This window comes from Chiloscyllium plagiosum, unplaced genomic scaffold, assembly GCF_037043375.1.
Source record: "Chiloscyllium plagiosum isolate Xiang-an unplaced genomic scaffold, Cpla_swu_hap1 HiC_scaffold_10, whole genome shotgun sequence".
NCBI classification, from domain to species: Eukaryota; Metazoa; Chordata; class Chondrichthyes; order Orectolobiformes; family Hemiscylliidae; genus Chiloscyllium; species Chiloscyllium plagiosum.
In genome coordinates, this window is record NW_028270148.1 from 75,192,994 (window position 1) to 75,208,959 (window position 15,966).

The following is a 15,966-nucleotide window of genomic DNA, read 5'->3' on the forward strand; positions in this document are numbered from 1 at the left end:
CAGGTAAAGGCAAATGCTAAGAGTTTGAGTCTATTCAGTATTCTAACAACAGTAGGGTAGAAACTGTTTCGAAACCGGCTGGTGCATGTGTTCAGGCTTCTGTACTTTCTCCCCGATGGTAGAGATTGTAGAAAAACATTGCCAGGTTGGGATGGCGGCCTTGACAGCGGGCCTGGTAGATTGATTCTATAGATGGGAGGTTGGCCTTTGTGATTATCCGGGCCGAGTTCACCACTCTCTGTAACAGTCTCCGATCTTGAATGGTATAGTTGCCATACCAGGTAGTGATATATCCAGGCAGAATGCTCTCTATAAAAGTTGGCAAGGGTATTTGTTGTCATGCCATATTTCCTCAGCTGCCTGAGGAAGAAGAGACTTTGTTGGACGCACTGGTTACAAAGGCCCAACAAAGTTTATTGTGGATGACCACTCCCAGGAGCTTGACACTCTACACTCATTCCACCTCTGTACTGTTAATATATAGAGGGGGCAAGAATAACATCCTTCCGAAATTAAAAAATGAGTTCCTTGGTTTTGCCGGCATTGAGAGCTAGATTGTTCTCGGTGCATCATTTTTCCAGGTCTTCCACTCCCATCTGTAGTCTGTTTCGTCGCCATCTGAGATTCGATCAACTATGGTGGTGTTATCAGTGAACGTGTAAATGGCATTAGTCTTGTATTTGGCAACACAGTCATGGGTATACAGTGAGTACATTAATTTAAGTTTCAATGGAGATGTGTTGTAAAGTAATGGTTAACGGCTGTTTGGAGACCAATTAGGAAATGCACATGCTGTGGAATGTACTCTCCCAACAATTTAACTTTTAACAGGTCCACACGCTCCAAGAAATAGAAAAAAAAAAGTAAAAATTAAAATGTAAGCTGCATCTTCTCTTCCACGCATAGGCTACTTTTAGGAACATTTTAAAACTGAGGAAAAGATTAGAAACTTTGTAAAAGCTTAAATTTCTATTGCATCAAGTCTCACTTTCTAGTCTTACATTTAGCCAGTTGAGGCATGAGTAAACAAGACTTGTGCACTTCTTAAAAACTATGAAATGTTTGCTTCAATTTCAGGATGTCGGTGGAGGATGGTGTGAAGCATCAAATGCTTTAGGAATGACTGGACTTGTTCCAACTGACTACGTGGAGGTGAGTAGTTACTTCTTTGTAATAAATATCATATTGTTAACTTTCATATTTCATATGTTACCTTTTTTATTTCACCTGAATAGTTGATAGACCCAAAATACTACATATTGGTCATTCATCCTCTGCAAATGTGAGAGAAATGTTATTTGATAGTACAGAACTTGAATATTACACATTCTGTTCAAAGCTTTACATCCTGTACTCGTAGAGTCATAGTTGTACAGCATAGAAACCGACCCTTTTGGTCCAACCAGTCCATGCCAACCATGATCCCAAACTGAACTCGTCCCACCTGTGGCGCTTATTCCCTTAAAATCATTCTGATTCATGTACTTATCTGAATGTCTTCTAAATGTTGTAACTAAAACCGCATCCGCCATTTCCTCTGGATGTTGATTCCACACATTATCCACTCTGTGTCAAAATAAATTGCCCTATATGTATTTTTTTAAATCTCTTCTCTCGCCTTAAAATTGTGCCCTCTAGTCTTGAAATCTCCCACATTAGGGAAAAGACACCTGCCATTCACCTCATCTATACTCCTCTATTTTCTAAACCTCTCTAAGGTCATCTCTCAACCTCCTATGCTCCAGTGGAAAACATCCCAGCCTATCCAGCCTCTCTTTATAACTCAAATCCTCCATTCCCAGCAACATATTGGTAAATCTTTTCTGAACCCTCTGCAGTTTTATAATATCCTTCCAATAACAGGGCGACCAGAACTGGACGCAGTACCTCAGAAGAGGCCTCACCAAGGTCCTGTACAATCTCAATGTAACATCCCAACTCCTATATTCAAAGATCCGAACAAAGAAGGCAAGCATGCTTCATGAGAGGAACGTGCCACTTGGCTAGCAAATTGACTCTTTTAAAGGCTTTACCTTAGGGAATACTGATAGTTGATAGTCAAGCTTTGTTCAAATTTTAAATCAGGCAGGTTGGGTCTTGTCATGGCATTGCCCTAAGAAATGAACTGGCATTTGGTTGTCATTCATTTGGTAGAGTTGAAATAGCACAGTATGTTTAAATGTTCTGTCTGCAAAGAGCAAGGCCAAGTGTGTTAACAAATGTAGCTTCAAGTGCACCACAGAGTGAGCCTGACTGACAACAATCTTAAATTGAGTAGTGTAATTCTTCACACTACGAGCAACAGAAGAAAAATACCGTCCAGTCTATTCAAGATGAATGGGTACCCAATAAGTACAGCCTGCCGATTCTTAAACCACAAACCCAAACAAGTAGGCACAACACGCCCAGAAACTCTAGTCTCATTACCATATATCAAAGACATCTCTGAAATGACTACCAGTCTACTCCAACCCCTTGGCACTAGGGTAGCCCACAAACGACCAACACACTTAAACAGCAGCTGATGAATCTAAAGGACTCTATACAAACAACAAGCGAAGTGAATGTCATTTACAAAATACCATTCAAGGACTGTAACAAACACTACATTGGACAGACAGGCAGAAAACTAGCTACCAGGATACACTAACACCAACTAGCCACCAAAAGACATGACCCACTATCACTGATATCCTTACGTACAGATGAAGAAGGACACCACTTCAACTGGGACAACACATCCATCCTAGGACAGGCCAAACAGAGACACACAAGGGAATTTCTATGGGCCTGGCATTCAAACCAGAACTCCATCAATAAACACGCCGATATGGACCCCATTTACCAACCTCTGAGGAAAAAGAACCGGAAATGATATCACCCACCTTAAGAGACCAAGACACATACATAGAAAGCAGGACAGAACACCAGCGCTTCACCAGAGGCTTACTGATGATGTTACTTAGCATGGTGGTGAAATGTCAGAAAAGAAATCTTCCAGCTCAGCGAGCAAACTTATAACCTGAACCTCAACCTGAGCTATAAATCTGCTCAAAAAAATCACACTCAAATTCAGCTTTGAAATGGAGCAGTGAAGTGAGGTTCCTTTTCTCGATATCCTGGTTGAAGAATCTGCCAAGTTCTCTGCTACTCTTAACTGCAGTAGACAGCCAGGAGATTGGAAGAATACAGCAAGCCAGGCAGTATCAGGAGGTGGAGAAGTCAATATTTCTGGTGTAACCCTTCTTCAGGACTGGGGGTGGGTGTCTGGGGAGCTGCAAATAAAGAGGGTCATGGGGGCAGGGTGGTGAAATGGGGGATAGGTGAAGACAGGTAAAAGGTACAACCTGATTGGTCAATGAGAGAAATGAATCCGGTTGGTGATAGGGGGCAGTGGAAGGGATGGGTGGGGCTGGGAATGGGGTCTGGGGGTAGGAAGGGAAGTTATTTGAAATTGGAGAACTGAGTTGAGTCCTATGGGCTGTAGGCTGCCCAGGTGGAAAATGAGATGTTATTCCTCCAATTTGGCAATGGAGGAGGCCAAGGATGGTCATGTCGGAAAGGGAATGGTTAGGAGAATTGAAATGGGTGGTGATTTACTATCAATATAGGATTTCTATAGTTCCATGTGCTATAAGATTACCCTTTATTGGCAACCTTGTAAATCAGAGCTGAAAATGTGTTGCTGGAAAAGCGCAGCAGGTCAGGCAGCATCCAAGGAGCAGGAGAATCGACGTTTCGGGCATGAGCCCTTCTTCAGGAAGGGCTTCTTTGGGCCCTTCTTCGGGCTCATGCCCGAAACGTCGATTCTCCTGCTCTTTGGATGCTGCCTGACCTGCTGCGCTTTTCCAGCAACACATTTTCAGCTCTGATCTCCAGCATCTGCAGTCTTCACTTTCTCCTCGAAGACTTCAACCTTGTAAATCAAGCCATTTGATGAAGTTGCAAGCTTAAAACTGAAATGGTGGATCAGAACCATTCTGTGGGTTAATGGCTACCCAGACCAGGTCCCTCCTTGCTATATATTGCACAACCTGTCACTTTTGGACCCAAAAGTAACACACTGTACCTCTGATTACCTTGGAAAGGTAAGGTAGCTCAAAAGTCTGAGGAACAGGTGAAGTCAATTATTTCACATTGCTGCTGTATAGTAGCAGCATACATGGTGTTTTTGCATGTATTCTACAAACAAGTCAATTCCTCCTCATCCCTTTTCAGCTTTGACATGCTATACTGTTAATAGTAGCCTCAATTTTCATGACAGAAATGTTTGTTTTTCTTTCTGATACCTTAGTACTGAGTGCAATTGATCAAACAGGTGTAATTGACTGTCACAAAGTTGAGCTGGAATTTAAGACCTGCCCACTGAAGCCTTCACACAGAAAAGGATTGCATAAATTGGTGTAGGAATTTCCATTAGATATTGATGACACATCAAAATAGCAATCACCCACACCCACACTGGCAGTTTAGTTTTATATTGTGTAGAAATCATTAGCTGTTGGAGGGATTTTGAAGGCTTTAAAGCTCGAAGCAAATAATATCTTTGGTACATCTTTGGCTTTTGTAATTTGCACATAGAAAAGACCTGGTATCCCACGTGCTTCTATTAAATTGTAAACCTGGAAAAGCACATTAGATCAGGCAGCATCTGATGAACAGGAGGATGCTGCCTGACCTGCTGTGCTTTTCCAGCACCACTCGAATCTAGACTCTGATCTCCAGCATCTGCAGTCCTCACTTTCGCCTAAATTGTTAATCTGTCCTGTCACCTTCTGAAATTTGGGTACCCACAAACCCAGGTCACTTGCTGCTCTCCCTTAAAAAGTTATGCAACTTGGCTTGTGTTGCTCCTCATTCTTTCCACCAAAAGATATCGCATAACATGTTTTTGCATTGAAATTTTCAATGTGCGTACCTTGTTTCATCAGCCTGTCTTTGTCCTCTTGATCCTTTTCACTGTTAACTAGACTTCCAAATTTTGTATCACTTGCAGATTTTAAAATAGCCCTCTTCCTCTTCAAACACTAAACCCAAATATTTTAATGTAAATCAGAAACAGCAGTGGGCTGAAAACTGAATGCTTTAGAGCTTCACTATATACTTCCTCCAGATCAGTAATAAAAATCCTGAACGAGAGATTTGTGTTTACTATCCTAAGCCAATTTATGCATTGCATTTTTGTTTCATAGCCTCAGTTTTGCTAACCAGTTCAGCCTGGTAGTATTTTATCAAATGTGTTTTTTTTTGAAGGACTGTTTTCACTGAACTGTAGGCCGTTGAGAGATAACCTGATAGGAGTTTATAAAATAATGAAAGGTATAGATAATTAATGGTAGTTGGGGAGTTTTAAGACTGTGGGTACATTTTTAAGGTGAGAGGACAGGGATTTTAAAAAAAGGCAGGAGACACATTTTTTACACAGAAGGTGGTTCGCGTGTGGAATGAACTTCCTGAGTAAATGGTGATGTGGGTACAATTACAATGTTTAAAAGACATTTGGATGGATACATGAATAGGAAAAGTTTGGAGGGATACGGGCAAGGAGCAGGCAGGTGGAACTACTTTAGTTTAGGATTATGGTCGGCATGGACTGGTTGGACAGAAGGGACTGCTTTCGTGCTGTGTGACTGACTGCACAGCATCAACTGTACACCCCTCATTATAAAACTTGGCCAAGTTAGGGAAACATGATTTGCTGTCAACAAATTATTCTCTTCTCTAAGAACAAGGGTGTAACATTTTCAATCCTTCAGTTTTTCTTCAAGGAGGAATGTATGATTGTATGATCGCTAACTCTTCTAGAATGCAACCCATCTGGATGGAGTGATGCAAACAATGAAAGACTCATGAGGCCTTCAGAATGACCAATGAAACCCTAATTAGAACTGAGCTGATCAGCGGTGAAGTTGCATTCATGTGAACGATGACAGTGTGTATAGCTCTCCCTAAAATGCTTTCAAGGCTTTTTCTATCAGAGATTTAAAATTTTAAATTTGATCGTTTTTGTTTATATTTTGTTTATATTATTTTTGTTTATATGGAACCCAGAGTGGGTAAATTAGATTAACCTAGGATCTAATTGCATTACAGAGTTGTCTTGAGGGCTTGTTCTTGCAGTGTACAGCAGACAATTACTTCGCCTTTTGTGACTTTCTGACTACTTTTTAAGTGTGAATGTGAATTTCCTTCCAGTTTTCATACTACGTACCACTTGAGGAGTGAAATATTCTTTACCCAGACCTCATCCCATGCTCCTTACTGCAAATTGTGACAAAACATTGAAGTATTGCAAACCTGCTTTTTTTCTCTTTTGCCAAAACAGCCTCACTGCATTTTCCGATCCCATGGAATATAGAGTTTGCCTGAAGTCTACGTGAATATGAATACCCTTTTTAATGAAGTATTTTAAAAGTACTGATATTAAGATTTTAATTTTCAAAAAGTCTACGTTAAGTTAGCTTCAGTAATGGTGCTGCTTGTGTTTTTTGCTGGCTCTGAGGTAACTTCAAATTTGAACAGGTTTTTTAAAATATTGTTACGACATGGGGTAAACCCTTATACTAATTTGAACCTACAGAAAAGCTCACCTCCCCTCGTAATCCATTAAAGTATGAGTGACCAAGAACTACGAAAATCCTTCAACAACTATCTACATGGTAATTCTCCTTTGTCTGATCAATTTATCTACCTCCCACTCCAACAATGTACTGATCCGATAAAACCCATCGGTTAAGTTTAACAAAAAAAATCAAGTTTCAAAACCAGGCAGTTGTCATTGTTCCCTTGGTATCTTCATTTGTAATTTCCTGGGTCTTCAGTCTTCTGCTTCACACATTTCATATGGAAAAAGTACCTATCAGAGAGAGGCTGTGCAGGCAGTATCTTCATTCGTACTCTTTGCCATTCTAGCTAACTGTTCAAAATGGCTGATTTTATATACCCCAAAACATTGGACAGTTTCATTGGTTTGATGTTATCCAGACATTAAAATTCAAATTTGATTGCATTTTGCGTCTTGGGGCATAATTTAAATTAATTGGCCAAATTCAAATTTGTTGTATACCATGGCAATGCAGCTTCAGATATTTGTTTCACAATCAACTGTTTCATTTTTAAATTTTTCAGCACAGTCTTTGCCTCTCTAGGTCTGTGTCAGCTTCCACTCTCTCTCAAAGGTACAGTACACACCTACACCTTCATAACAATATTCCTTGCATTGATGTTGTTAGCAAAGGCATTTCCTGCCCATTCCTCATTGTCCTTGAGAAGTTCATGAACTGAAATGTTGGAAAAGTTGTTATGCAATGCCATGGCCCTTTTGCTTTGTCCCAATGTAAATAATTCATTAAAACCATATTTTGTTATTAGTAAGTCCTTGATCCTGTATTATATGGACAAATGCTGAAACACTGAGGTCACTTTGATTTTGTATAAATACATTAGTCTGCAGTCTTGATAGAAATAGGCAGTAAACAAAGGGAAAACCAACATTTCTAACTACTTGAAATGGACACACACTTGTGTGTCCATTAGTCTTGCATTCCAAATCATAAAATGCTCCATAATTCCTTGTCACAAAACATTTTCGGTCTTTTACTTTGCTTGCTGGACAGCAAGAGTAGCCAGTGTCAACAATTATTTGAAACGCTACAAAGACACAAAAATAATGGTCCAGATGATTTAATATTCTTTTCACTTACTTTGAATAGCATTCGGAGCGGGCAAAGCTACTACTAATCAGCTCATCGAGCCTGTGCCACGAAAGTTAGATCATAATGAATCATCTACTTCAGTGCCACTTTCTGGCATCAGCTTGATGTAATTAGTCTTCAGCAATCTTATTTACTTGAATATGCTCATGAATTACGTTTTCACAGCCCTTTGCGAAAAAGAATTCCAAAGATTCATCACCCTCCAAATGAACAAATTTCTTTTCTTCTCGGGGAAAGGGCATGTCATTTAGGACTGAGAGCTAGTTCTAGAGTTGTCAATCGACCCTGTCACACCCTTTAAGAATTTTTGTAAGTTTCAGTTAAGTCACGCTTCATTCTACAAAACTAGGGAATGCAGAATCCATCTCTTCAGTCTTTCCCCGTAAGACAACCAAGATATTCCAGGGACTAAACAGGCAATTATATTTTAGACTCCATTTGTAGTAAGTATATTTCCTCCCTTAGAAAAGGAGGAGAAAACTGTACACAATTTGCTAGGTTCGGTTTCAACAAAGTTTTATATATTTGCAGCAAGATGTTACTCCTGCACTCAATTCCCCTTGCAATAGATGCCTAATTGCTTGCTGAATCTATAGAAATAGAAGAATACAGAGCAGTAAAGGCCCTTTGGCCCTCGATGTTGCGCCGATCCAAGCCCACCTAACCTATACTAACCCACTATCCTCAATATACCTATCCAATGCCCGCTTAAATGCCCATAAAGAGGGAGAGTCCACCACTGCTACTGGCAGGGCATTCCATGAACTTACGACTCGCTGAGTGAAGAACCTACCCCTAACTTCAGTCCTATATCTACCCCCCCTTAATTTAAAGCTATGCCCCCTTGTAATACCCGACTCCATACGCGGGAAAAGGTTCACACTGTCAACCCTATCTAACCCCCTAATCATCTTGTACACCTCAATCAAGTCACCCCTAAACCTTCTTTTCTCTAATGAAAACAGCCCCAAGTGTCTCAGTCTTTCCTCATACGATCTTCCTTCCATACCAGGCAACATCCTGGTAAACCTCCTCTGCACCCGTTCCAGTGCCTCCACATCCTTCCTATAGTATGGTGACCAAAACTGCACACAATATTCCAGATGCGGCCGCACCAGAGTCTTATACAACTGCATCATGACCTCAGGACTCCGGAACTCAATTCCTCTACCAATAAAAGCCAGTACGCCATATGCCTTCCTCACCGCACTATTTATCTGCATGCTAGCTTTCCGTAACTCATGAACAAGGACACCCAATTCATTCAGGAACTTGCACTTCCCAACAAATCGCCATTTAAAAAAATTCTGCCTTTCCGGTTTTGCCACAAAAGTGAATAACTTCACGCTTTGTTTGCATGATATTCCACTTGCCATGTTCTAGTGCATTCACTTAGCCTGCCTAAGTCATCTTGAAGTCGCCATTTCATTTCCATATAGTTTGGTGTCATCAGCAGATTTGGAAATATTACATTGATCCCCATATCTAAATCATCTAAATAGATTGTGAACAACTGGACCTAGCACTGATCCTTGCAATACCTGACTTGTAACAACCTGCTTTTCTAAGAATGAGTTCTGATTACCCTGTAGCCACGTCTCCATAATGACATTTCAATCATAATTTACTGCAATGTATTAAACAAAGAACTGAGGATGCTGGTGATCTAAAACAAACAAATTTCTGGCAAAACCTCAGCAGGTCTGGCAGCATTTGTGGGAAGAAAGCAGAGATAATTTTTAAGAGTTCAATGACTCTTCTTCAGGGCTGTTTTTGTTTGCAAATCATTTACCACATCTTCTGCATTCAAATTGTCATTCTTCTTGCAAGTGCTATGGTTATTCCTATAGAATGCCTTTTAATTATGCTTTTTAAACATTATTCTCTATTCTGATCCTACTTGATACTTTCTAGTTTTCCACCTTTTCTAGTTTTCTACTTGTTCCAGTTCTGCTTCCCTCAAATTTAAATTCCGTTTCTGGTAAGGAGATGGGAGTCTGTGTAGTTTAAACCATCCTAAAAGCACAACCAAAACTTCCTGAGAGGATCTGCGACCCATTCCTGCTCTGGTGTTTCACTTACTGTGGAGAAAGAGAAAAAAACTTTTATTTTTACTTCTTAGATGATTTCAGAAAGTGGCGGTAGCATTTTACCCTTTGGAACCGGTGGAAAAGCACCGAGCACAGGAGGGAATCTGGCAGCTTTTGATCCCTTCTCATCAAGTCAAGCTGGTTATAGTGGAAGTCCAGTGTTCGGAAGTTCATTCCCCCCAAACAATCAGGTACTGCACATCGTCAATGCATTTCTTGCCAATACTCATTTCACAAGGTTAACATTCTGTATGGTTTACTCCAGTATAAAGTAGATGATGAATAAACAGAGAGAGACTTTGTAGGAAGGCTGTTCTGAATTTAATTTTTGTGTGAGTGCTTTGTCGTAGTCTAAATAGAGACCTAGTATTTGAGTGTAGAAATAAACTTGTTAAGAATTACTTAGTTGGCTTCAATAAAAGAAGTGCAGGGTCGTGTTTTCATGGGTTAGTCAGGAACGCTGGCACATTTGGTACTTTTCTTATTCTGAAGATACAGCCAATAGCAGATTCCTAATTTTGCCTCTATTTGTTGAACAACTGCATAAAAATACAGACCCTGCAGGCCCTATTTACAGCTGCAATATGAGGGATGTAGAAATATATCGTATGACATTGCCTGTTCATACTGTATTCCTGATGAAGGGTTTTTACCCGAAACGTCGATTTTACTGCTCCTTGGATGCTGCCTGAACTGCTGTGCTCTTCCAGCACCACTAATCCATTGTCTGTTCATAGTCAAGAAACGTGATGCTCACTGTCCTTAGATTACGGATATTATCCTGCAAAACAATCATTATTTGTACATGAAGGATGTATCGTGTGGAATGATGCTCTATATTCTGCAGTTTGGTGGGAGAGATGTGACTGTCATAATATACTGTTCACAATTTCTAATCAGTAACAGTTTTAATAAGTTAAGGAGCTTTTGATTTGTTTAAGAAACCCTAATAAACATAATTATTCAAAATTTCTGTTCTCAGTGGTATTTTGGATTTTATAGCTTTAGTCTCCCCTTCCTTTCCCAAGGAGACATTAACTGAACTTGAAACTTTTGTAATTCTGTTTCTAATGTATATCCATTTTGTTTTCTATTATTTTAAATGTACTAGGTGACATATAATTAAAAGATGTTCATTGGTTTTCTGTATTTACTTACAAAGCAAAATGAAGTCAGAGGTAACTGTCAACAGCAGCTTACGAAAGCAGTCTTATGTATCTGTGGCAAGAAGTCCGATGAGTTTGTATTTCTACTGTTTTCTTGGAACTGGTGCTGGAGTATGGTTGTACAAATTGTTGGTATTCATTTTCCACATGATATGAGCCAGTACATTTTAGTAGGCTATTTGGATACAGCTGTCAGAACACCAAGCCAATCCTGTCCTAGCCTGATAATGTGCATGTCAGTTTCACTGGTATTTGCTAGGTATTGGATAGGCAAAGGAACAATGGATGAATGCATGTGTGAATGATAAACAAAGTCCAAACTTGAATATTTTCCTATTTTGAGGAATAAAAGAGCAGAGGTAACCTTGAGGTTATTTGCCACCATAATGGAGCCACCAGCTATAGGAAAGAAAGCATGGTGACATCATGAAAAATGTCCATATTACAGAGGAGGAAGAAATGGATGTCTTGAAAAGCAAAAAGGTGGATAAATCCCCAGGACCTGACCAGGTGTACCTAGAACTCTGTGGAAAGCTAGGGAAGTGATTGCTGGGCCTCTTGATGAGACATTTGTTTCATCGATAGTCACAGGTGAGGTGCCAGAAGACTGTAGGTTGGCTAACATGGTGTGACTATTTCAGAAAGATGGTAAGGACAAGCCAGGGAACTATGGACTGGTGAGCCTGACATCGATGGTGAGCAAGTTGTTGGAGGGAATCCTGAGGGACAGGATGTACATGTATTTGGAAAGGTAAGGACTGATTAGAGATATTCAGCGTGGCATTGTGCATGGGAAATCATGTCTCACAAACTTGATTGAGTTTTTTGAAGAAGTAACAAAGAGGACTGATGAGGGCAGAGCAGTGGATGAGATCTATATGGACTTCAGTAAGGCGTTCAACAATGTTCCCCATGGGAGACTGGTTATCAAGGTTAGTTTTCATGGAATACAGGGAGAACTAGCCATGAGGATACAGAACTGGCTCAAAAGTAGAATACAGAGGGTGGTGGCGGAGGGTTGTTTTTCAGACTGGAGGCCTGTGACCAGTTGAGTGCCACAAGGATCGGTGCTGGGTCCACTACTTTTTGTTATTTACATAAATGATTTGAATGTGATCATAAGAGGTATAGTTAGTAAGTTTGCAGATTATACCAAAATTGGAGGTGTAGTGGATAGCGAAGAAGGTTACCTCCGATTACAACAGGATCTTGATCAGATGGGCCAATGGGCTGAGAAGTGGCAGATGGAGTTTAATTCAGATAAATGCAAATTTTGGGAAAGCAAATCTTAGCAGGACTTATACACTTAATGGTAAGGTCCTAGGGAGTGTTGTTGAACAAAGAGACCTTGGAGTGCAGGTTCATAGCTCCTTGAAAGTGGAGTCGTAGGTAGATAGGATAGTGAAGAAGGCATTTGATATGCTTTCCTTTATTGGTCAGAGCATTGAGTACAGGAGTTGGGAGGTCATGTTACGGCTGGAACATCGGAGGCTGAGGGGTAACCTTATAGAGGGGTAACTTTCTCAAGCCAACTAAAGGTGGGCAATTGACAAAACAAACTAACTTCCAGAACCACACTCAACTGTGAACAATTTTTTTAAAAATGGGTGTGTAGAGTTGAAATGCAAATGAGCCATTATCAATTTAAATACTGGAATAGATTCAAATAGCTGAATGGCCTATTCCTGTTGATTTCTCCTTGTTTGGATTTTTTTTTAAAACGACTCAGCCTAACTAGGTTAGCACTCAGTTTTGCAACTTTCCAATTCAGAGCAGAAGGACAATTCAGCAAGTTTCATGCATAACAAAGAAAAATCTTTATTGTTGGCGATAAAAACTTTCAAGAAACTAGGAAAGTCTTAAACCAATTCACAGCATAAAAAAAACTCCTCACAATTCGTTACTGAGCTGGCCATACCAATTGCAAGAGATTGTGAGGGACAAACATAGTTTTGAGGTGGAACTAACTGAACCTGACTATAATTGATTTGAACTTGGCAATGTTAGTTGCTGACACTAGGTATTTACAATGTAAACATTCTTAATGCTTTAAGAAATCAACATCTCTTGTTTATGATAATCAAAATAACTTACCAAGTCACCTCTTATTCCTGTTCCTTCTGGATCAGATGGTTTAGCAGCAGGATTTGTTTGAGCGTGTAATAGAGGTATTAATGAAGTAGAATATGTTTGAACATGTTCATCAGGAAGAGGCATGTCTGACTGGGACTTGAGAATTGACTGTACTAGAGATGGCTTTATGTTAGCCTCTGACTTCAAACTTCCTGAAAAAGAAAGACATTGTTCAGAGCCCACTTTGGTGTCTAGCGCTGTCAACAGTTGCAAAAGTTTCATTTAGTAGGGAAGACAAGTACATAACTTACATATCTGTCCCGTTTACATCAACAATGGTACAAATCTTGCTTTGTTCTTGAAGCAAAGTCATCATAGCACATAAAATGCTCAGAAATAGCCTCCTATGCTCATTGCTGTCGCTGCTATAGTGAGATTTGACACGGATAAAGGTTGTGCGCAGGGACACAGCTACAGAAATATACAAGGCTACCCAGGGAGAAAATGCCATATGTCTCTATATTTTTACACCTTTCACAGGTCTTGTATTTTTACAAACCCACCAATTTTCATGAACTCATCAAGAAAATACAATTTCTCTGTAACAAAGGAGTAGGCTATACTTCTTCGCTTAGAAAACAGTGCAAGGTGGGGGAGGTGATAGTTGATAGGCTGGAGGCTTATTAAAGAGCGAGAGTGTGTGGGCTGGCTGAGTCTGCCATTGACTTCAGCAATAGCTGCAGCTGTTGAAGTCAGAGACAGGATCAGGGGACAGGCAATGGACCAAGACAAATCTTTTGCCTAGAACTGGTGAGATACAGACAAATTGTTCATTTGTTCAGATTAGGAATGCCACAAACATTGTGCCTGTGTCTGTTTGCTGGATCTAACTGGGTGATGCAAGCCACTCCAGTTGGCCTTGTGTCCAACAGGTATGGAGAAGCAAAGCCAAGACTGCTCCTGAATTGCGGCACAGGCATTTTGACCAGGAAGTACACACAGACATACAGGTATGGGCTTGTGTGTGGATATTAGCTGAAATTAAGATTGTACTAACCTTTTATGACTTTTGTGTCAATAGTGGCTCAGTCATAGCCATCTCACCTCAGACTCTCAAGGTTCCAGTTTCAAGTCTCGCTCAAAGGTTTGAGTACAACAAAAAGTTTAACATTCCAGTACAGTACCAATAGGATGGGAGATTAAACTGAAGCTCCAACATCCTGCTTCGATGGATGTAAAAGATCAAATGGCACCAACTTCAAAGAAGAACAGAGGTGGTATCTTGGCCAACGTTTAGTGACATACCAACAGCACAGGTTCAATCCCTGCTGAGGTTACCATAGAGGATTCTCCTTTTCAACTTCTCCCTCTTGCCTGATGCATGGTGATCCTCAGGTTAAACCACCATCAATTTTCTTTCTCTAATGAGAGAGCAGCCCTATGGTCTGATAAGACAATAGTGTCTTTACCTTTTATGGCTTTTTGGTGCTTACCTCACATTCAGAATTAGAGGGGGCTTGGTGCCTGTGGAGTGTGCGCTTGTGTGTGTATGTGCATATGCTCAAAGAGTGCTAGAACTTGGAACAATACAGCACAGAACAGGCCCTTCGGCCCATGATGTTGTGCCGAACATTTCTCCTAGCTTAAGCACCCATCCATGTACCTATCCAATTGCCACTTAAAGTTCGCCAATGATTCTGACTCTGCCACTCCCACAGGCAGCGCATTCCATGCCCCCACCACTCTCTGGGTAAAGAAACTACCCCTGACATCTCCCCTATACCTTCCACCCTTCACCTTAAATTTATGTCCCCTTGTAACACTCTGTTGTACCCGGGGAAAAAGTTTCTGACTGTCTACTCTATCTATTCCCCTGATCATCTTATAAACCTCTATCAAGTCAGCCCTCATCCTTCTCCTGTTTTAAAAAGGTCTGATGTAATTCGACACTCAACAGATTTATCTTGATAAGCTGCTACAGGAATAACATCTTTAAGTATTTTAATTTAAAACTTCAGTGGCATTGTACTTGCAATCTGTTCTCTTATGTAATGGTTTTAATCAACAGTTGTGACACACCTCCGGGCAGGTGGGTCTTTTGGTTCAAGGTAGGGAAACTACCATTGCACAACAACATCCCTTCTCTTACATTCAAGCATTACTTAGCAGGTAAAAGGACACGAGAATCACTCCACCTGTTTTTAATTCCATTACATATTTCATTGCCGCTTCTGCTTCTTTGGCATTTGTTGTTTTAATTTGTCTCACATGATATGGCTTGGTAATTCCAGTTCTAGATGAAGACTGAGAAACAAGATTGTGTTGAAAACAACTTCAAATATGAAACAATCCAACAAATCCCAATATAGAAGCATAGCAAAGGCAGCCTTCTATGTATCTGTGAACGTGCACACAGTTGTGACTGAGGGCTGTGGATTTTTTGGGGGATGGGGCTGTGAAGAGCGTGGTTGGACAAACTAGTCAACAACTGCCTTACATGAAGAATGTTTGCGTTTCATTAATATTGCACTCTTCATTTTCGGAAAGTCACCATTACAAATTACAGCTCTACTCCAGATATTATTGATCTCTCCCAATACAAGACTGTGCATCCTTTACAACTGGACCATTACTTTTCCTGTCTATTACGTGGTCATAGATAGTGTGACTGAGGATTGTAGCAAAAATTAAACTATGTTAACTGAAGTAGAAACTGTGATCTTAGACTCTACATATGCTTCTCCAATATTAGAGGTGGATTAACTTATTTGCGATGAACATATTGACTTTAAACTTGAAACATTAGCAAACATTTGTCTTAAATGTGCATTTAGCCTTGATTCTGCATCACACCTAGTAACAAATAACAGATACTATACTTTCAATGGTTTGCCCTTTCTGGATTCTGTAGAACTCTATCTT

At 40.2% G+C, this 15,966-nt stretch overlaps 1 protein-coding gene across 1 annotated transcript in view; it reads left to right on the plus strand.

Annotated features, from left to right (window-relative positions):
• The window catches only part of LOC122552919 (sorting nexin-9-like), a 141,123-nt gene that overhangs the window by 50,925 nt on the left and 74,232 nt on the right, over nucleotides 1–15,966 (plus strand). Inside the window, exons 3-4 of the mRNA XM_087991727.1 lie at nucleotides 1,078–1,152; nucleotides 9,838–10,076. Of these exons, the coding sequence (XP_087847853.1) occupies nucleotides 1,078–1,152; nucleotides 9,838–10,076 (314 nt within the window). The remainder of the gene's footprint in view (nucleotides 1–1,077; nucleotides 1,153–9,837; nucleotides 10,077–15,966) is intronic.